We start from the raw sequence: 23,437 nt of genomic DNA on the forward strand, positions 1-23,437 counted from the left end.
TTAAATCCCCAAGGTAGAACTTGAACTTGTGATCGATCCTCCTGACTCAGTTCTCCTGAAGAGCTGGAATTACATGAGTGAGTCCAGCTAGAAACTCAAAATTTCTTACATGCAAAATGAAGAAATTAAAATATTCTCTCAGATTCCTCACCTTCCAAACAACCCAAGGGATCCTCTTGACCCAGCCTCCGTAGTGTTAGGACTATCGGTATACACCACCATATCCAGTTGGAGTTTTTTTTGTTTTTTTAAAGATATTTATATTTTAGTTGTAATTGGACACATTACCTTTATTTTATTTATTTTCACGTGGTGCTGAGGATCCAACCCAGGGCCTCATATGTGCTAGGCGAGTGCTCTATTGCTGAGCCACAATCCCAGCCCCACCATATCCAGTTTTGATATACCTTTTTTTTTTTTTGGGGGGGGGGGGTTATTTTCTTCACTTTTTTCTGTAGTGTAATTTTTTTTTATTAGTTGCTCAAGACAATACAATGATCTTGACATATCATACATTTGATTCAAATAAGGTATGAATTCTCATTTTTCCACATGTACAGATTGCAGGATCACACTGGTTATACATCCATGTGTATACATACAGCAATCCTAGTGTCAGTTGTATTCTGCTGCCCTCCCTATCCCCCGCCTCCCCTTCCCTCCCCTCCCATCACCTCTCTCTACCCATTCTACTGTGACACTTATCTCTCTCTCTTTTTTTTTTCTTCAAAAAAGAGAGAGATAATTGATTATGCCTTTTTAATCTTGAATCTATAGATGATGCCTACAGACTGATGGACTGTTCCCACCACACCCTTAGTTCATGTTGAAATCTTAACCCCTAATGTGACAGTATTAGCAGATGGGCCATTGGAAGGTGATTGAATCATGTGGGCAGAACTTTCATAAATGGGATTTATTCCCTTGAAAGAGGTTCTAAAAGATGGGCACTGTGGCACATGGGTGAAATCCCAATGACTTGGGAAACTAAAGGAGGATCCCAAGTTCAAGGCCTGCCTGGGCAACTTAGTGAGAGCCTGTCTTAAAATAAAAAGTTAAAAAAAGCAGGCGGGGGATGTAGTTGAGTAGTAGAATGCCCTTGGATTCAATTCCCAGAACCAAAATAAATAAATAGTAGGATAAAATAATGTCTAAGAAGACTTTTCTTTATAAAATACTACGATGTTTTCATAAAAATGGTTTGGAATTATGAAACTTTAAATAGTATCATTAAGAATATTTTCTAGGGGCTGGGGCTGTGGTTCAGCAGTAGAGCATTTGCCTAGCACATGAAAGGCCCTGGGTTTGATCCTTAGCACCACATAAAAAAATAATAATAATTAAGTAAATAAATAAAGATATTATGTCCTACTACAACTAAAAAAATAAACAAAAAAAATTTTTTTGTTTGTTTTAAAGAATATTTTCTAGGAGGCGCTGAAGCTGTAGCTCAGTGGTAGAGGGCTTGCCTCCCACACGTGAGGCACTGGGTTTGATCCTCAGCACCACATAAAAATAAAGATACTGTGTCTGTCTACAACTAAAAAAAAGAAGAATGTTTTCTATGAGCTGGGGCTGTGGCTCAGTGGTAGAGCGTTTGCCTAGCACATGCGAGGCAGTGGGTTCAATACTCAGAACCACATAAAAAATAAACAACAGGGCTAGGGTTGTGGCTCAGCGGTAGAATGCTTGCCTCGCACTGTGAGACCCTGGGTTCGATCCTCAACACCACATAAAAATAAATAAATAAAATAAAGGTATATTTTTTAAAAAGCTTACATTTATTTAAAAAATAAATAAACAATAAAATAAAGATATTGTGTCCATCTACAACTAAAAAAATGTTTTAAAAAATTGCTTACATTTCTTTAAAAAAAAAAAGGGGGGGGGGGGATATTTTCTTGCTGGGCACATGCCTGTAAAACTCAGTGGCTTAGGAGGCTGAGGCAGTAGGATCACAAGTTCAAAGCCAGCCTCAACAAAAGTGAGGTGCTAAGCAAATAAAATACAAAATAGGGCTGAGGATGTGGCTCAGTGGTTGAGTGCCCCTGAGTTCAATCCCCATTACGAAAAAAAAAAGAGAATATTTTCTAGCTGGAAATGGTGGTGCAAGCCTTATCCCAAATACTCTGGAGACAGAGACGGGAAGATACCAAGTTCCAGGCCAGCCTCAGCAATTTAGCAAGTTCCTAAGAACTCAGTGAGACCTTGTCTCAAAATAAAATTTTTTTTTTAAAAAAAAAAGGGGGCTAAGGATGTGTCTCAATGATTAAGCACCCCTGGGTTCAATCCTCAGTACAAAAAAATAAAATAAATAAAAAATTTCTCTCCCCTTTCATAAAGCCTAGTCTAATAAAATGTATTTTAATTGAGCAAGTACAAAATCTATTATACATCTTTTACTTTTTTTCAGATTATGTTTAGGATAAGCAAATAGCTACAATCACTCCAAGTTAAACACCCATCCATGAGAAAAAATTAAATGAAACAATTTGGTTCACCCTATTAATCAATCAAAAACTGGTTTTTAACTTTATTCCATTAACTGAGAGGGAAAGAAAATTAACTAAAGCTACAGGCAGGTCATTTAAGAAAAAAGAGATTTAGTCAGGTGTGGTGGGACACACCTGTCATTCCAGCTACTCAGGAGGCTGAGGCAGGAAAATTTCCAGTTCAAGGCCAGCCTCAGGAACTTGCTGAGCCATATCTCAAAATAAAACAAAGAAGTAGCTCAATAGTAGGGCACTTCTGGGTTCAATCCCCAGTAATGGAAAATAAATAAATAGAACAAATTTCACAATAACTGAAAATTGCTCACTTTTAATTAGAAGCAAAGTGGGCATCTCTCCAGTTTAGACTACAAATATAAAGTGCTATTAGACCTGTACTTAGATAATCATGAAAGAGATGACACTAGGAATGCAGGAAACTCTGAAGATTTAAAGAGAATAAAGGACATTTTAGAAATAAATAGAATATACATACATACCTTAATTTTCCAAAGAGGAATCCCTGAACTTCATCAATAGGATCATTTTCACCAATTACTGTAGTGTTTACCTCAGTTCCTATAAAAACAGTAAATATATGTCTAATGGTTAAAATTAGAAATACAAATGGTATTAATTTGATAAAATTTGAGTAATGTAAAAATAAAAGTCAGAAACACCTGAAATAAAACCATTTAAAATGTAAACTACCCCAATTAACATTTTGCAATGTCTTTTAAAAATGTGTTTAACATTTCCTGTGATCAAAAAGAATATTTTTCCCATAAACTGTAAAAAAATTTCAGATGCTAAAATTTCAAAATTAACAGCTTTTAATATTATGAACAAAGGGTTCTTCAAAATCAAAATTCTGAAGAACCTACAATTAGGCAACTTAATTCTAAATATAATTATTAATATAATTAAAAACCAAAATGAGTATGAGGCTATTTTCTACTTGCTTCACTACCCAAACTGGTAACTTTTATGTTTAAAAAGAAGAAAAAGACAGCATGTAAAACTTGTGGTTGAAATAATGATTTCAAAAATCCCACAAAATTAGAACAAGAAAAATTCAGAGTAAACCATTTAAGTTGAGAAAATAATAAAGAACATAAAACTGTTCATTAAAGTATATTTAAATTTTCACATTGTAATCACAAATTAACGGTTATTTGCAAATCATATAACATCAAAAAAAAAAAAACAGCTACTACTACTACTTATTAAACTTTCTGTGCAAAAAACTATGCTAAGTTCTTATTTATTCATCCAAAATACTTAAAGAAGAATATTATCATCACCTGCATTTATAGTGGGAGAAAATTAGGACCTAGAGAAGTTGTTTTAAGGTCAACCTCCAAAGAATTATTGGACAAAGAAAATAGCAGTAATGACTCCTAAATCTGTTCTTTTTCATATGGAAACAAATTCCCTTTTAGTTCATATTTAAAGAAAACACATTGGTCTTAATTTTACAAATTCACCTTTCACCTGAGTATCATCCTTGGCCTTGTACTCAGTGCTCTTAATGGCCAATTCCACACCATAACCAGAGAGATGAACGGGCTCCCTTCTGGGATTCTGCAGATAAAGCAAGTATTCCATCATTACTACCTAGCTTGTTATAAGCCAGGTGCAGTGGCACACGCCTGTAATTCTAGCAACTCGGGAAGCTAAAGCAGGAAGATAGTAAATTGGAGAGCAGCCTCAGCAACTTAGCAAGACCCTTCTCAAATAAAAATTTAAAAGGCTGGTGATATAGCACAGTGGTAGAGTGGCAGAGTTCAACCCCCAGTACAGCCCCCCACCCCCAAAAAAAAAGTTTGTTATGGGTCACAGCACACTTGACTGTACATCATTAACATTGCATCTATTAGATATCACTTAAGATCATGTACTCAAAATATCTTTAGCTTATTTTTTAAGGATATTAACTGTTGTTTGCTACATACCAACAGTAACAAAAGCACTTATCTACCATTAAAATATTCATTCTATTTTTGGGAAAAAAAAAATCAATTACAACTTTATGTTTCTCTCTCTAGAAAATCCTAGCCTCCTTTACATATTGCATCTCCAGGACTGTGAGAATTAAAATTCCAATGTAGAAGCAAAAATCAGATGAATGGACAGTTGAAAGGGCAAAGATTCTAAACCATGTGAGAAAATGGAGAATGAGAACAAGTAGCTCTAGAACCTACATACAGAGCAGGGTTGAAAACTGGTGAGGTCTCAAACCCAGAGGGGCTTTGTTAGTACTATATGTGTATATGTATGTTTTTTACTGAATTTTTTTTTCTTTTTGGTAATGGGACTGAATTCAAGGGCACGCAACCACTGAGCCAGATCCTTAGCCCTATTTTGTATTTTATCTAGAGACAGCATCTCACTGAGTTTAGTTTAGCGCCTTGCTTTTTGCTGAGGCTGGCTTTGAACTGGAGATCCTCCTGCCTCAGCCTCCTGAGCCACTGGGATTACAGGCATGCACCACCACACCCGGCCTTTTTTTTTTTTTTTTTTTTACTAAATTTAAATGCTTCTGGCAGGGCATGAGCTAACAAAATGCCACAGGCTCACCACCATCCTAATAAATGATGGTCCTTTTAGACTTGTTTTGTTTTGTACTAAGGTTTGAACATAGGACATTGCACAGGGCTATGTAAGCCCTGAGTTACATCCCTAGCTCTTTTAATTTCATTTTGAAACAAGGTCTTACTAAGTTACACAAACTAGCCTCAAACTTGAAATCCTCCTGCCCAACCTCCACATAAGCTAGGATTATAGGCTTGCAGAACCATGCCTGGCCCCTTCAGACGTTTAAACTTCAAAACCAACAAGGGTCTAACAAGAAGAAAGAGGGAAAAAAGTTGTTAAAAACTCAACTTTGATAAATTTGTTTCTGCTCATTTAAAATTTTATTTTACTTGTACAGATTTAGCACCCAATGCTCACCAAACTCATCATTACACACAAACCTTGAAGGCTAACAATCTTAACATAAAAATATTTTAAATGCTAAATGTTACAAAAAGCTTAATTTTAAATCAATTCTGCCTGATTTCATCTCTTTAGAAATCTTCCTTTTCCTACAAATGAAAAGGTGCCAAAAAGGAAAATAAAAAAGGTATGTAAAGGAACTGAATTCAAGAATCAATTTCATAGTATGACAGCAATATTAAATTTAACAAAGATCATTTACATGATTAATTCTGAAATAAAATGCACACTTTATTAAGCCACTTTTTTAGTAAAATTGTTTTATATTTCTTCAAAAAGTTAAGCCAGGCAATGTCTATGCACAAATAATAGATCTGATAAAAACTATTTGATTTTTCAAAAAGAAGTTCAAATAACTAAATTATTTTTAAAATATTTTTTTAGTTGCAGATGAACACAAAACCTTTATTTTGTTTATTTATTTTTATGTGCTGCTGAGGATTGAACCCAGTGCCTCACATGTTGCAAGCACTCTACCAGTGAGCCATAACCCCAGCTCCTAAGTTATTTCATAAAAAAGGAAATTATGAGCTTATGTTCTATGGTCATGGAAGGCAAATTAATATACAAAAGTTAAAAAATAATTCAATACTTACAGATAAATAATGTCTGAATACATAATTGATTTTGCCTAAATTACTTTTTGATATAAGTTGGTGGTGGAAATTAGAAAAGTTCTCATAGCCAATTTCAGAGTAGAAAATCACCACTGGGCTTTCAGGATTGGATGAGGGATATCTGTGATCTCCTTTGAACAACAAAGGTTTGGGTCTGGAAATAAATATTGAAAGCTCAAAATTATCAAGTTAAAAAAGATTTTAAACATTAAAAAAGGTACAAAATGTAAAGTATAGCTAAATGACTTAAGTAAAGATTATAAGAATCTTTATATAAATGGTATCACAGTCTTAGTCTTCACTTGGTAAGAATATTGTCAGGTGCAAGCCTGACTTGTTCATGATTACAAAAAATAAAAATACATTATATAAATACTAACTATAAATACAAACACAGATTAATAATTGTACCAATTACTAGAGAAGGGGTAAAGGCAAGAAAAATAATACATATCCAAATCTCTCAATACTAACTCTGCAGGATATTTTTTACCATATAAAAATGATCATTCTTTTGTCTGAAAACCTAAGTACAAATACTGCAAAAAGCTTCAAAGTTGATGCCAATTATAGCAAGTCTCTCCTGTACCACTGCAACTATTATAGTCTTTCCACTAATGGATCTAACATTTCTGTTTTCCTCACAAGTTTTAAAATTTAAAAAAAAAAAAAAAATCTCTAAGGGTGATCATGATACTAACAGATCTTAATGTATTACCTTCTAATCCCTACTATAATGCATTCAACAGAATGAAAAGACATATGAATGAAGTTGTTCACTGTAGCCTTTTTAGAAGAGCAGAAAGAAATAAAAACAAAAAATGGAAAAACCATCAGTAAGAAATTTTTACAAAAGTTTTATGCCTGTGTTTAAAACACTGAGGTACACCTAAATGTACCAAATGGAAAGATGCCTCTTACAAAAATAAACATATCTACTTGTATAAATTTAAAACCATGAAATAATGGATAAATGCCAAATTATGAAAAGTACTTATAGCCTCTCAGAAGAGGAGACACCATTGCTCTCTTTATAAAGGTCTGCATTATGGTTATAACAAATTAAAGTTTTTTTAAAGAATTTTAAGTTATTAATTTTATTTGCTCAAGAAAGCACCATTTTACTATGCAGCCATTCTTGAATGTTCTTGACTTGACCCTGAGCTACCTAAAACATACACTGTATACAGTGGTTGTCACCTCAATAAGAGCACTAATGTCATTTGGTGGGCAGACACAGCTGGGCACACAATGTCCATAAGGAGATTCACACCACCAAAAATGCCATTAGCATTTCTATTAGAGTAGACCACCACTATGTTATATTTACAGCAGCATTAGAGGAGGTACTCAGGGTTTGCTGCTACAGTCAGACAGCAAAGTAGGTACTTATTATTGCTGTTTACTACAGAAACCTAAACCTCTTTAGGCAAAGAAGCCTAATTTGGTGGGGTAGAGGTTGGTTTTGCTTTTTTTTTTTTTACAGTACCAGGGATCAAACCTATAGCCTTGTACATATACACAAGAGCTCTACCACTGAGCTGTGCTATACCTCCAGACCAATTTCATTTAAAATCAGTTTGCAATTATCTTTTACTTTGTCTTAAGCTAATAATATCATGAGAGATCATTATTATTAATATTATTACTTTAGGCACTAGATTTTATACACACAGTATTCCTGCTAAGCTAATGACAAAGCCTAGTTAATATAGCTCAGACAGTAGTACTAAATTAACAGGAATATTTATACTGTTATTATCTCCATTTTGAAGTGAGAATAGGAAAGATAGCACTTTGCTTCATTTTGCAAAATTATTTTAAGTGATGGAAACAAGATTCACATCCAGTCACTTTGGGTTCAGAATCCATACTATAAACTATTACACCTATAGACTATAAAATAGATAAGAAAAATCAGAAGGAAGACTTAGTACAGGGGAAAAAAAAAAAATACATGACACTTAAATTAAAAAACACAAAATCTACCTCTCAGATGCTGTAAGTAGAAGAGTCTCCAAAGTATGAAAATCACAGGTCTTCTTTCCATGCACTGAAAAAAATGAATCACATCCTTCTGGTGGAGGTTCATTAGCTGCTATCTGTTGTAGAAGACAATATAGATAATTTTTTTAGAGCTTCTTACCAAAGTCAAGTTAAAAACATGTATGTTCTAAATATGTGATTAAATTATAAAAAGATATCACCAATAAAGGCAAAACTAACATCTACTCAACACCCACGCTGGGCCAGGCAAGTAAGAGCTTTCTAGGCCAGTGCTCTTCATGTATCACTCAGTTCCTCCCACATCAGGAGGTAGGTGCCAGTAGTTCTCCAAAATAAATGTTAAAATTACATCTTGGAAGACACTGAAAGATATCTATGGAATGAATATAGAATATAGCATGTAAAAAATGAAGCTCAAAATGTCAATTTTAAGTGCCAAGGTATAACTATGCTGTTCTAATTAAAGATAATATGTAAATTAACATTAAGCCCCTCATTGAATAGGAAGAATTACAGACTCTAAAAATCAATTGAGTAAAAAAAAAAAAAAGCCATGCAGATGGAAAGGAAAATTATATGCACTGCACAAAGACATTCAAGAACAAGGCTGAATGAGACATGAGTTTTTGTATGGAGTGAGTGAAACACATTTAACACCAAAGGAATAAAAGAGACAATGAACTGCAACTTTAAGGAGAAGAACTCTGAAGAGGAGTATGACAGATAGGAAAAGGAAAAGATATAATGACAAGCCCTGGTGTGTGCACTCATATCATCTATGTAACATATTAATGTTAAGATGTCCTTTTCTATATATGTAATACAAATAATTGAGAAAGACCGGGAGAAATGGAAAGTCTGTTATAATAAACTGAAAATATTAACATTTTCATTACGTTCTTCTATTTTTTATTAATTATTTAAAAAAAGTACAAACCAAAAAAAGAAGAATATAACAAATCCTCACATTCCCATCACCTAAATTCAGAAAATATCAACTGGTTGTCAATCTTATTTCATACACCTTTCCACCATACTCCACTGAATCACTTTGACACAATTCCCAAATAACTTAATTATAATGTTTTGTTTATAAAGTCTCTTATTTATATTAATAAGAGAGATATTTTTTAAAAATATACCACTATCACACTTTTTCTTAAAATCTTCTGCAAAGATGACAAATGGCTTCATAGTTGTTCAATCTTCCTAATTTACTCCATAAAAACAGAGTAACTAAACAGCAAAGCTCCATGAGAAGACATTTCTATGACACAAAATACAATAAGACCTGCAAACATGCAGAGGTCATGTAGTGAGAAGTAACAGAGGATGTAAAGATCCTTGGAACAAGAAAACTCCAAAACAGACAATAGTTTCTCAATGGAAAGGAAGGTGGCCCAATGATTTCTGTCCAACTAAGCAGCAGGTGAGCATGAAGCATCGGTAGTAAAGTTGAAAAGGGCTGGGGAGATAGAGCCACTCTGTATAATCTCTCAAAACTCATGAGCCAAGACTCTCTTTCAGGACAGAGCTCCACTGAAAGGAGAAACCGCTGAAAACTTGAGGAGGCCAGATATACAGAAACCATGGAAGAGAAGGTCCAAATAAAGATGCAGGAAGGGGGGCTGGGATTGTGGCTCAGCAGTAGAGTGCTCGCCTAGCATGGGCAGGACCAGGGTTCGATCCTCAGCACCACATAAAAATAAAGGCATGTGTTGTGTCCATCTACAACTAAAAAAATAAATATATATATTTAAAAAAAGAAAATACTAAGGTCATAAAAAAAAAAAAAGATGCAGGAAGGGAACAATAATGAAATCTCAAACAACAAGCCATTGTATTTTCTTAACACTATATAAAATCAACAGCAGGGGGAGCAATGTTAATTTCTAATAGCTAAGAAAAACTAATCTCACAACAAAATGAGCAGAAAAGTCTCTATATCAAATCCCATACAAAACTATTGTAAAGGGCATAAAAAGGAACAGAATAACATTTATAGACGAGCATTATACAACAGAAATCACAGGGATAGAAATCATCCACATCTGCCCAGAACAGTGGCACAAACTTATAATCCCAGAGACTTGGGAGGCTGAGGCACCAAGATCCTAAATTCAAGCCTCTGCAATTTAATGAGACCCTGTCTCAAATTTTAAAAAAAAGGGCTGTGGATGAAGCTCAGTGGTAAAGCATCCCTGGGTTAACTCCTATTACCACAAAAAAGAAGAGAGAGAGATTATCTATATCTGTACTGTCCAAAGTGGTAGCTACTTGCCTTATGCGGCTTCTGAGCACTTGAAATGTGGCAAGTTCAAGTAAAGAGGTAAATTTTTTTTATTTAACTTTAATTGATTTATATTTAAAAGGCCACACATTGCCAGGACCTACCATATTGGACAATATAGCTAGAGGCAATAAAACCATGTTAGAAATATACAGCCAGAAGATAGATTAAAGATGTAATCTATTACAAACAAGTTAAAATGTATTAAGATGATAATACAAGGGATTGTGGCTCAGTGGTAGAATGCTTGCCTCGTACGTGTGAGGCCCTGGGTTTGATCCTTAGCACCATATAAAAATAGATAAATAAAATAAAGGCATTGTGTCAATCTACAACAAAATAATAAAAAAAAAAGATAATACAAGACATAAAAAATAACTTTAAGACAGAATTAGAAAAACTCACAAATGAGGTGATAAAACTCAAGAAAGAATTTTAGAGATTTTAAAAAATCTTTTTAGAAATAAAAACTAAGCTATAAAGAATATGAAAATAAACACAACAAGTAATGATTTAAATTAAAGTAGCTCAGCCAAGCACAGAGGCACATGCCTGTAATCTCAGCAACTTCCAAGGCTAAAGCAGGAGGATCACAAATTCAAGACCAGCCTAGGCTGCTTACTTAGCAAGACCCTGTCTCAAAAATAAAAAGGGCTAGGGATGTAGCTCAGTGGTTGAGTGCCCCTGGGTTCAATCCCCAGTACTGAAAAAAAAAAAAAAAAAAAAGAAGAAGAAAAGAAATTAAGAGTAGCTCAAGGTTACAGCACTTGGCTAGCATGTGTGAAGCCCTATGTCTGATCCCCTAGATTCAATTCCCAACACCACAAAACAAAACCAAAAAAGAAGTGAGAGGGGCTGGGGATGTGGCTCAAGCAGTAGCGCGCTCGCCTGGCATGCATGCGGCCCGGGTTCGATCCTCAGCACCACATACAAACAAAGATGTTGTGTCAGCTAAATACTAAAAAATAAATATTGAAATTCTCTCTCTCCCTCTCTCTTTAAAAAGAAAAAAGAAAGAAAGAAAAAAATGAAGTTAGAGATAATGGCTGGGAGTATAGCTCAGTGCATGCTTAGCATGCATAAGGCCCTGGGTTTGATTCCCAGCACAAGACAGAGAAATAAAGAAGCAAAAGCAATTTTCTTAAATTTAAAAAAGAAAAAAAGCTGGGCACACACAGTAATCACAGAGGCTCAAGAGGCTAAGGAAGGAAGATGACAAGTTCAAAGACTCAGCAATTTAGTGAGAATCCAAGCAACTTAGCAAGACCCTGTCTCAAAATAAAATGTAAAAAAAAGGGCTAGGGTCAGTGGTTAAGCACCCCTAAGTTCAATCGCTGGTACAAAAAAAAAAAAGAAAGAAGACATTCAAGAGAATAGGATGAACAATGAAGATCAGCAAAGAAAAATCAACATATATAATATGAATCACCGGAGAAAATATATAAACAAAAAAAAGGGGAAAGAACAAATTATAATGTAAAAAAAAATTCTGAAATAAAGAAACTATTTGAAATTCTGTACATATTGTATACCAATGTTTATAATACATAAAACAAAATATATAATATATAAACAAAAAAAAGGGGAAAGAACAAATTATAATGTAAAAAAAATTCTGAAATAAAGAAACTATTTGAAATTCTGTACATATTGTATACCAATGTTTATAATACATAAAACAAAATATATAATATATAAACAAAAAAAAGGGGAAAGAACAAATTATAATGTAAAAAAAATTCTGAAATAAAGAAACTATTTGAAATTCTGCACATATTGTATACCAAATAATACTGAACCATAAAAATCACCACTAAGTTATATTCTAGTAAATTATAACTTAAAAGAAAAAAATCCTCTGGACTTATAGACAAAAAGAGGATTGAGAATATAGCTCAGAGGTAAAGAAGCTGACTCATATGAATAAGGCCCTGGCTTTGATTTCAGCACTATTATGGACAAAAGATAGCACAAAAAAACTTTCAAGGGAAAGAAACTGAGATTATTATCACATTATATGTGGAAGACTATGATGAAAGATAAATGAATGGTTAAGATATCCAAGAAATGAAAATATGAACCAAAGTTTTATATCTAGACTTCAAGAGCAAAGGGCACATAGAAACAATTACCTTAACATACAAAAACTGAGTAAATATTGTTCCCATGAGCCATTCTTGAGGAATCTGCCAATAGCAACATCAAAAAAGCTAAATAATTAGACAGTGAGTAATAAAGATATAAGTAATTATAGAACTAAGATGAAATGAGTTAGCCTAAAGTAAGACAATGTAATATGAAACTTCTATGCTCTATCTAGGGAGAATACTTTCAAATTACTTATACTTATCAAATTACTTATACTTATCAAAATACTTTCAAATTACTTATACTTATCAAAACAAAAAGGAAAAGGACTGGGGATGTAGCTCTGTGGCAGGGCAACCCCTGGGTTCAATCTTCAGTATCACACACACACACACACACAAAAAAAAAAAAAACAGTAGAATAGTGGAACATACACACTTCCTGATTTCCAAACTTACTACAAAGGGACAGCAATCAATGTGGTACTGGAAATAAAGATAGAAAAAAAGACTAGAAGAGAGAACCCAGAAATAAATGTTTGCATATATGGTCAACTGATTTATATATCAAATTATGATATGAACTACTATCCAGAATATATAAAGATTCCTACAACTCAACAAAAATCAAACAATCTGATTCAAAAATGGGCAAAGGAGTTAAAAAGACATTTATTTCCCCAGAGAAGATATGCAGAATGACACTAAATAGATAAAAAGATGTTCCACATCATTAGTCTTAAAGAAACACAAATCAAAACCACAAGAACAAACCACTACAAACTCATTAGAATGGCCAATTTAAAAATCAGGAAATACCAAGTGTTGAGGAAGATGTGGAGATTAGAACCCTCATGCATTATTAACGGCAATATAAAATGATGTGGCCAACAGTGAAATAACATCTATTTTTGTGAGGTGAAAAAAGTTCTGAAGATGCATTAATGCACCTAGTATCAATAAATTGTACACTTAAAATTAAGAGCAGCAAAAATCATAAATGTTATATGTATTTTACCAAAATAAAGGAAAAAATAAACAAAAACCTAAATGGTTAAACTAGAAGGATGATATTGAATTCTGGTAAATAAAGGCAAAGAATCAAGTAGGTGTTCTGCCTTTCCTATGTTGAACAATACCACCGAACAATACCAGATTAGGATATAAATCACATTCCAGAAACAAATGAATATGAAATGACAGGATGAATCACCACTTTACAACCCCCAAAGAATTAATAGATTTAGCACAGAGCAATAATGATTGCTAAATCAAAAAAAAAGAAACCAATTATTAGGTGTCTCTAAGAACAGAACATTACCTACAGACTGAACAAAGATCCAATTCTGATCAAGCTTCTGGACTCAACTGCCAATTTGCAGGAAACAGACAACAGAGGAAAAACTTGAACTGTGTCAGAAGTATGTGATCAACAAAATATAGTCCATGAAAAAAAAAAATCTACAGTGCAAACACTCCAAGTCATACAATGGAAAAAGGATGGAAGAAAACCTATAAATTAAGAAAAACCCTTCCAAAGATATCAAATTTTCTAACACTAGGTAAAACCAACTAAATTGAGTCGATGTGCATGCTTACACAATAAAATGATAGAGAACCGTAGGAGAAGATTCCAACAGAACATGACAATGTGGTTCCTTTCAGAAGACAAAAGGTGGCTGTGATGGGGTCAGAGCACATGGAGTGCTTATAGGGTGCCTGGTTAAGTCCTATTTCTCTGACTAGGTGAAAATCACAAGAATGCTCACTTTAAAATAATTCATTTGGGGCTGGGATTGTGGCTCAATGGCAGAATGCTTGCCTCGTATGTGAGAGGCACTGGGTTCAATCCTCAGCACCGCATAAAACATTAAATAAATGAATGAATGAATGAATGAAAGAAAAGAAAAAGAGGTAAAAGAGGTTTTAAAAAAATAATTCTTTATACTATATATGCATTGTGAGTGGTTCTCTATACCTATTTTATTTAATATTACAAAATGGTTTTTAAATGAACTTTTCTTTCATATCAAATGTCCACTTAGTGTACACATATTTGTCTCTTCTGCTCCCCTCTTTGTCAAGATTCAAACAAGATTCCTGCACTACATTAAACATTTTTAAAATTCTCTCCTGAAATTGCTGTCCTTTTTCTTTTCCTTTAATCATTTATTCATTGAAATAACCAGATCATTTGACTGCAAAAAGTTTCCCTAATGATAGATTTTCCTGATTACATCCCTGTGATGCTGCTTGACACTTCCTGTCTCCTGTATTTCCTGTGAACTGCTTTCAGATCTAAAGGCTGTGATTAGATTTAGGTTTATTGGTTTAGCAATATTATACCTCCCAGACAGTGTTACACACACAAAGTCTGGTTCCCTTTTTTGTGCAGATTTTTTTTTCCTTTCTCATGTAAACATAAGTGCAAATTACATCTTTAAGTATCTGTGATTTGAAGACTTAACATCAGCTTTGCTTATTATTTATAAATAAATCACAATCCCAGAAAAAGTCAGGCAAAAAAGTGATAGCTCTGTAATTCAATTCCAGAACAACTGCCATCTATCCAATTATCATGTCATACACCATTCAAAATGCTGTTAGCTAGAAGCACTAGATTTACCTGCTGGAAGGCCTGAATTGTAGCCGAGTAGGAACGAAGAGACAGACAAAATTTCAACAAATTCTGCTGTAGAGGTGACAAAAACTGAAATGCAGCTTCCAAAATCGCATGATAATAGGAATAATCAGTACCTGTTAAGGAAGAAAATTAACCAAAACAGTTGTATTTGACATGAGATATCCAAATAAGATAGTTTTTTTGAACTTCTGTCAAATGCTTAAAAATTCCCTAGAATATACAATGCAGTTGGATTATTCTTCTCTTCATCCTTTGGTTCAAACTATTCCCTCTTCCTGGACTATTTTCCCACTTACCTGGATGACTTACTCTTCCCTACTTTCAAAAGGAGAATTTAACTGTGAAATCACCTACTCTAGGAAGTCACCCAAATCTCTACTCCATGCATCAATGAACTAGTTACAGTATTTCTTGGATCCCAGAATATTTCTTTGCTTTCACATCATTTACTAAATTATTTATTCACTGTCTATCTACCACCAAACTAAACTTCAGGCCTCACAGGCAGAGGCCATGACTTATTTATCTGGGTATCCTGGGTACCTAGCATATGTTTTCTACCTAGCATATGCTATTTACTCAAATAACTAAAACAAATTTTTTAAAAAATAGAAACTGAGCAATGTGATGAGAAAATATAAGGCATTAAAAGAAACTGATAAATTCATAAAGTTTGAAAAACATTTAAACAAAAAGTTGACCCAAATTATTTGAACGGGAATAAAAAATCTATTAGTATGAAAAATTTCCCAGGTAAACAAAAACTACAAGATACTAAACAATGTACATAGTAAACTGTTTTTTTACCAAAAGAATGAGAAATAAGGATATATATCTGTCTTGTCTGTGTGTGTGTATATATATGTATGTGTGTATATATATGTGTCTATATATTGTAAAAAATAAAAAAAATTATTCAATTTTAAAAGGAAAAGTATTAACATTTTTAAACGCTGAATATAAAAGGTTCTATACAATATTAGCATCTTTTATACAGAAAAAGAGAACAGAAAGAAATACCTCAAAATGTTGCCAGAATATTAATGGTGTCAATCTTTGGGTGGTAGAAATATGAATATTTCAAATAAATAACATGTTTAACATACTCTATGATCACTTCCAAGAATTCATACTCCTGAAACTTTAACCAAGAACATATATCAAATATATTGAGGAAATTTCCTTTCAAATGTCAAATTTCAAGTCTCATTATAAAATCAACTTTGATAAATTTGTTCCATGAAATCCTGAAGTAAAATGATTTTTGATAACTTAATTCTAGTTGACTCTAAATTATATAAGAATGCTTATTCAAAACCTTTATATATTTCTATCACAAAAAAAGATTCAGACAACTATTAAAATGTATATTATTCTAATAAAATTGGTGTTATTTTAATGAAATTAAAAAGTTATACTGGGCATGGTGCCACAGGGCTGTAGTTCCAACTACATGGGAGACTAAGGCTTGGGCCCATGAGTTCAAGACCAACCTGGACACATAGCAAGACCCACATCTCAAAAAAAAAAAAAAAAAGAGTTAAAAATCAATTTTAATAATTAACAGCAGTTACATAGTTTTCAAAATTTCTTCTTTAATAAGGACTTATACCTGTAAATGTAATATTCAAGGTATGAGTTGTTTTTGGGTTGTTTGGGGGTTTTTTGGTTTTTGGGTTTTTTTGTTGTTGTTGTTTTTGTACTAGGGATTGAAACCAGAGGCACTTTACCACTGAACCCCATACCCAGCCCTTTTTAATTTTTATTTCGAGACAGAGTCTTGCTAACTTGTTTAGGGCCTTAGTAAATTGCTGAGGCAGGTCTCAAACTTGTTGTTCCTCCTGCCTCAGCTTCCCAAGTTGCTGGGATCACAGGCATGCAGCACCATGCCCAGCTCAAGGTTTGAACTACAGTCATGTATCACTTATCGAAAGGATGTGTTCAGAGAACTGCATCATCATCATTAGGCGATTCAGTCACTGTGTAAACATCAGTGTACTTAACACAAACTAAGACAGCCATGATGTCATTAGGCAATATAATCTTATGGGCCCACCATCATATATGTGGTCCATAATTGACCAAAATATGATTATGCAGTGCACGACTATACTTGTACATCAGCATCTTTGACTGTATAACCTATGTCACTTATATCAAATTAGAGAATGTTTGTGAAAGCATATCATAAACAGTAATGAGTGACCCAGGATATATCACTAATTTGATACCTTGACACTCACGTGGTGGGTGGCTGGCAGGCATAATGGAAAACATTCTGGATGGCAGGAACTTAATGATAAAACTTAATAGATCACTTGTGTAATTAGTTCGTAACAAGAGAGTGAATCAGGTCAGATGGATATTAAATTAACACTAAATGGTTTAAAATAAAATTTTCTTCCACACTCTTAATAAAAGAACAATACAAATACTGGGACAAAAAGTCAAGGCTTATACTCAAATTTATAAACTGCATCAAAAATAATTATTTGGACCAGACGCAGTGGTCCAGGACTATAATCCCAGCAACTGGGAAAGCAAATGCAGGAGTATTGAAAGTTCAAGGCCAGTCTCAGCAACTTAATGAGACTCTCAACAACTTTGTGAGACCCTGTCTCAAAATAAAAAAATAAAAGGGATACAGCTCAGTGCTAAAGTGCCCCTGGATTAAATGCCCAGTCCCAAAAATAATAATTATTATTATTGTTGATATTATTATTATTTGGGCCAATAGTCCCAGCCACTCAGGAGGCTGAGTCAGAGGACTGCTTGAGCTCAGGGGGGTTCAAAGCCTGGGCAACACAGTAAGATCCCATCTCTTAAAAAATAAATAAATAAATAATTGGTATAAGTCTATGGGGATTATGGGTATGGCTAAGTGGTAGAGCATGTACTTAGCATTCACAAGGCCCCAAGTTCAATCCCTAACACCAAAAATAAATAAAATAACTGTGTGTGCTATGATGGCTCTTCCTGCCTACCATCGCAACTCTAGCCCTTACAGATAAAAATGTTTTCCATTAACTGTCATGTCACACATACTATAAAAGAGACCACTTTTTCTAATATTTTCCCAGACACCAAAGTCAAAGAAGCATTTGCTTCAATTTTACCGTGATGATCTGATGATCCAATATTTTGACTGGCTTCTACAAAATTCCAAAATTTCTCTTGACTGTCTTCTGCTAAAAACTCACTGGGAGAAAAGGGGGAAATGTCAGAAAAAAAAAAAAAAAAAAACTTAATAAAATCTTCTAATATAAATATATTACTACAGAGAATAAAAAGAGGTTTAAAAGTTTCCAAATGTCCATGGTTTGGTTTTTAATTTATAATATATGTTAAACATTTTTACACACAATGTATATTTTCTTAACGCTAAGCAAGTCTTACTAGCTCATTAGCTCAATTAATAACTTATTAATAACTTTTCCATTTAATAGGTTAACAGCTATTTCTTAAGAAACCTGGAGTAATAAAAATGTTGTTAACAGGGAAGTCCCAATATAAAGAAAGCTTATGAAACCTCATTAGTAAAAATGCTACTGGTAATGGAAGCAGAATTAGGAATTGATCATTCTAGTACTAGTTCTGCTCAGTGATTTTCTGAAAGACCTTACAAAGAATAAAAAGTTTTGCCTAAGGTTCTCCCACAGAAAACATGAACCCTAAAAAAATTTTAGGAGACTAAAATTTTGTTAACATCCAAAAATCCAAATTTTCAAGATCATCAAACTTGAATCTAAAATTAGCACTGATCTAACAAAATCAGATCTCAGAACTTAATGTTATCTTAATATTTTTTTCAGCCTTAAACTATTACCCTAAAATAATGACCACTCTGAATTTCCCTTTATTAAAGAATCTTAAAATCCCTAAGAGAAAATGCATGTAATAACTGAAAGAATGATTCATGTAAACTGGTTATCTTAGCTTCCAAGCCACAGTACTAATACAGTGGTGATCTTTCAGTGTCTTAAAGCAAACTACAGATCTGTATCTCTGCTTACCTAGCCAAAGGAAGACTTTCCCATTACTTGTCAACACTGGGGTGTACAACTCTCACTCTACTCCACAGCTAGACACAGAAATATGGGAAAAATAAGAAACATTTCCTGGTAATGCACAGCTTCTCTAAAAATAGGTTGCTGAAAACACCTCTTATCATAATGTATTAAATTATTTAGTGCCTCCTGAGAGTACTATTTTTCTCAGCTTTCTAGTAACTGACATAGACATAAGACCAACCATAGAATACCTTACAGTCTAAGAAAATAGGTACTAACATATGTCATGATTTGCAAATAAACACAAAATTCATGAATTATAGCTGCGTTCATAAGTTAGCAGAGGGGTGGTATGTGACATACTCATCAGTTGTGATAAGAACAAAGATTCAGTTAGGCTAATTATGTGCTTTTCATACAATTACAGGAAAACTTCTTGAAATACACATTCTTTTTCATCCCACCACATAAATAAGTCTTAGAAGAGTCTTAAGAAAATGAATTACTGGATCCACTGAAATAATCCAGGAAGGAGGTAAATAGAAGACATTATTAAAAAGAACGCTGCCATTTTTCTACAACATAACTAAGTTCACTTTTTATTTTGTTTCTTATACTCATTTCACTGAATAAATCTGTGGTCTTATAGATGAAAATTATATAATAGCTGAGATTTTGCTTTAAAAATATGCCAGTGGAGAAGGGGACAAGGTGGTAAGGGTGGTGGTAGCTACTGGACTTCAAATAATAATTGCTAAAAGGTCCAGGGAGAGCAGATTATACTGTTCTCTCCATTTGTAAGCATTCTGAAGTCTCAAAATAGGGATAGGGATGTAGTTCAGTGATAGAACACTTGTCTAGCACGCAAGAGGCCATGGGTTTGAGTCCCAGCACCACAAAAACAAAAGTCTGGAAAAATGAAAGAAATGTCCAAGACATGAAAAAAATTACTTACTAAGAAATCTCATAATAAGGGGCTGTGGCGTGGCTCAGCGGTAGAGCGCTCGCCTAGCATGTGTGAGGCTCTGGATTTGATCCTCAGCACCACATATAAAAAAATAAATAAAATGAAGGTATTGTGTCAATCTCATAATAAAAAGCTTTTCACTTATGACAAAAAAAAAGAAAGAAAGAAACACCTGCAAACAACATAACTGTCCATCAGATAGCACAAACTGGTGGTTAATTTGTTTTCTTAGATTTCTAAAGTTATTGTTGGAGATCAGAAGAGGTATTTTCTACACAGGACTAGAAGGAGAAGGGAAAGGACTTAAGTATAAGAAGGGTCTGCTATGCAGCAGTCATTATACTTGGCATATCTAGCAATGTCAACAAATCCTTACAGCTACCAGCAGTTATAAGCATTTTCTAAATAAAGAAACTGTGATTTGAAGACAACAGAAACTTTTTTTAAGGGCACAGAGTTAGTAAATGAAAAAATCCAGAATATAAATTCATGTCTATTTGATTTCTATCTCTATCATGCTACACTCTTGGGCCATTAAAATACTAAGCACCCAATAAATGAGTATTGATTTCAACTTTATTAAAAATATCTGTTTACGGGGCTAAGATTGTAGCTCAGTGGTTGAGCACTTGCCTCGCATACATGAGGCACTGGGTTCGATCCTCAGTCCCACATATATAAATAAATAAAGGTATTAAAAATATATATATTTTAAAGTAATAACTATTTACATAACATTTCTGTTAGTAATTATAGTTGTCAAAACATATTCAGGGGCTGGTGCTAGGGCTCAGTGGTAGAGCGCTTGCCAAGTATGTGTGAGGCACTGGGTTCAATTCTCAGCACCACATATAAATGAATAAAATAAAGGTTCATCAACATCTAAAAATAATTTTTTTTAAAAAACCATATTCAGGGTTTTACTTCAATCAAATACATATAATTACATTAGTGACCATGAAACTACAACCCCTTTCATTAAACACTGGCCATAATCTAAAATATATGCAGAAATATTTTTAGTCCCAAAGGGCTAAAGGCAAAGAAAGCAAAACGGTCTGTAATACCTGCACACCTTGATGTGCAGAAAAAGATTCTGACCCTTCATCCTCAACCAAATGGACAAAGTGCCATAACCCATCATTACACACAGGAGGGAAAAATAGTGGCCTCAGATAGCTCTGGAGGTAAACATGGAGTGGTTTCAGATAAGAAGAGTTCCATTCTGAGTTGCCTATAAGTCCCATTACCTTGGACATCTATTTGCAATTAGCCACAGAAAAGGCCTAAAAATAATGACCCAAAAGGCAAACAACCAGAGGTATCATGAAAAGGGGAGATGTTTGTGATGAGAAAGTTGGTGAAGGAAACATCATATTCTACCTATTTCATAGTGATCAAAAAAACTAAAAAGAAAAAAAAATTAAGCAATTAAGGCTGCAATTTTAGCAGGCATTCCCAAAAATCCATAAGTATATGTCATAAAAATCTTCTAGGACAAAGTATGAATACCAAGAAATTAATTAATATAAAAAAAAGTGAGATGTAAGTCAGTTAAGAATGTTAAGCAGAATATCACAAAACACCTGTTACGGTTAATTTTTTTTTTTTTTTTTAATTTTTATTGTTGGTTACGGTTAATTCTTGAAGATTATTCAGAGAATAACAGCGAATCTCAATGACTTAGATTTATACTAGACAAATGATCCAAAATTAAATTAGCAAAAAGGAAACAAAAAACTTTAGTTACTAGAGTCCTGGCTCAGGTAGTCAAATAACCTTCAGTCACTTCAATTTTATGACTACTAATGAAGTTCTGACATTTGAGGAGCTCAATACATTTATGAAATTAGTTACTGTAATATACTATGAAATACAGTGTATGTTTGGGATTTGTTTTGGTGGGGCTTTTTGTCTTTTTTGCCATTTCACTGCTGGGAAAGGGGACGCAAAGAAATAATGGAAAATCTGTTAAGCAAAGTCTATTAGGCCCTGCACATGTCCAACTCAGCTTCTATGTGCCCCACGCCCCATGGACCCTCTTAGCAATACCAAATGTTGCTTAGAAAGGGCAACTACTCATATAAATAATCAATGGAACAAAATTCTGCTTTCATATTTTTTGAGGAATTAAGGGGAAAATATTAGTAGATAAAATTCTAAGTTGAAGATGACAAAGATAAACCACAAAGGTAACTGAAATATGGTATTTATATTATAAACACTAGCTAAAAAGCACACTAGGAATACAAGATTTCCCAAGAAATTGTTGCCTATATATTTTATTGATTTGAAGACATACTAGAGTTTTGTTGAAAATACTACCAATTTTAATTAAAGATAACTTCCTGATTTGATAAAAACACATCCTGATTTGGGAAATGTTAAAATGTAAACAATGTACATTTTAGAACAGGTAAAGCATGGTCTTTTCCTCTGCTCTTCCTCTCCCCCTGCTCTCCTTTGTCCTGGGGTCTTCTTCCAAGTTCTTAGGAAAAATTTGTCTTCGTTCGGTCCCCTACCTTAACAACCTCTTTTCTATTCTATTTATTAAACATTTCTTCAAATAAACAAAGATTTTTTTTTAAGTATAATACTCTCTTCCATTATTCCCACACTTAAACTTTTCCAAAAAAAAAAAAATCACATGATAATTCAATCACTTCATTATATTTATCTAAGAAAGTTCCTAAATGTCTCTATGAATCAATACAGCCCTGTCCTAGGGAAAGACAGGTTCTGTATCCTAACAGGCTTTCTATGGCAGGTATTATAGTCTACACTGAAAGGGGCGGCTCTTAATAAATGCATCTGAGGATCATAATCTCACTCCCTAAAAAACACCTGAATATTCATGGCAGAGCCTACTTTTACACTCCAATATGTGAAAGAGAAAAATGTCTTTTTACCTGGCTTCTAACAACAGTGGGGTGGAAAACCACTTTGTTGTAAGAGAGGTTGTAATGGCTTTTGAATCTGCCTTTACTGAAGAGAACAGCCACAGTCCAGTGAGTGCAATCAGAAGTTCCATTTTATAGCAAAGCCCTAAAAGGAGAAAAAGAAGGTAAAGTTTAAATCTTAATACTCAGAGACACAAAATAACAATCTTAGTACCTTTAAAAAAAGATAACAATATTAATACTAGGAGCCACAAAATAACATTAAAGTTACAGAAACAAACATTTTTAAAGGTACACAGCACTTCATAGCTACATAGTCTAATAGATATTTTCTGAGTAACTGATACATAACTAAAGGCAGGTAGCATATTTTATTCTTCCCTACTGAGGTTCCAGTTCACTTTCTCCAGTCTATTCTAACAGAAA

The 23,437-nt window shown here is 33.6% G+C and overlaps 1 protein-coding gene across 5 annotated transcripts in view; it reads right to left on the reverse strand.

The window, feature by feature from the left end:
- The window catches only part of Uggt1 (UDP-glucose glycoprotein glucosyltransferase 1), a 109,964-nt gene that overhangs the window by 82,261 nt on the left and 4,266 nt on the right, over positions 1 to 23,437 (reverse strand). For all 5 annotated transcript variants that reach the window (XM_071619240.1, XM_027936780.2, XM_071619242.1 and 2 more), the window contains exons 2-8: positions 23,021 to 23,156; positions 18,251 to 18,333; positions 15,117 to 15,247; positions 8,096 to 8,208; positions 6,086 to 6,260; positions 3,977 to 4,073; positions 2,990 to 3,068 (exon numbers count right to left, since the gene is read on the reverse strand). In XM_071619240.1, coding sequence (XP_071475341.1) covers positions 2,990 to 3,068; positions 3,977 to 4,073; positions 6,086 to 6,260; positions 8,096 to 8,208; positions 15,117 to 15,247; positions 18,251 to 18,333; positions 23,021 to 23,142 — 800 coding nt within the window. In that variant the 5' untranslated portion in view covers positions 23,143 to 23,156. The remainder of the gene's footprint in view (positions 1 to 2,989; positions 3,069 to 3,976; positions 4,074 to 6,085; positions 6,261 to 8,095; positions 8,209 to 15,116; positions 15,248 to 18,250; positions 18,334 to 23,020; positions 23,157 to 23,437) is intronic.

The sequence above is a fragment of the Marmota flaviventris genome, chromosome 11 (genome assembly GCF_047511675.1).
Source record: "Marmota flaviventris isolate mMarFla1 chromosome 11, mMarFla1.hap1, whole genome shotgun sequence".
Taxonomy (NCBI): Eukaryota; Metazoa; Chordata; class Mammalia; order Rodentia; family Sciuridae; genus Marmota; species Marmota flaviventris.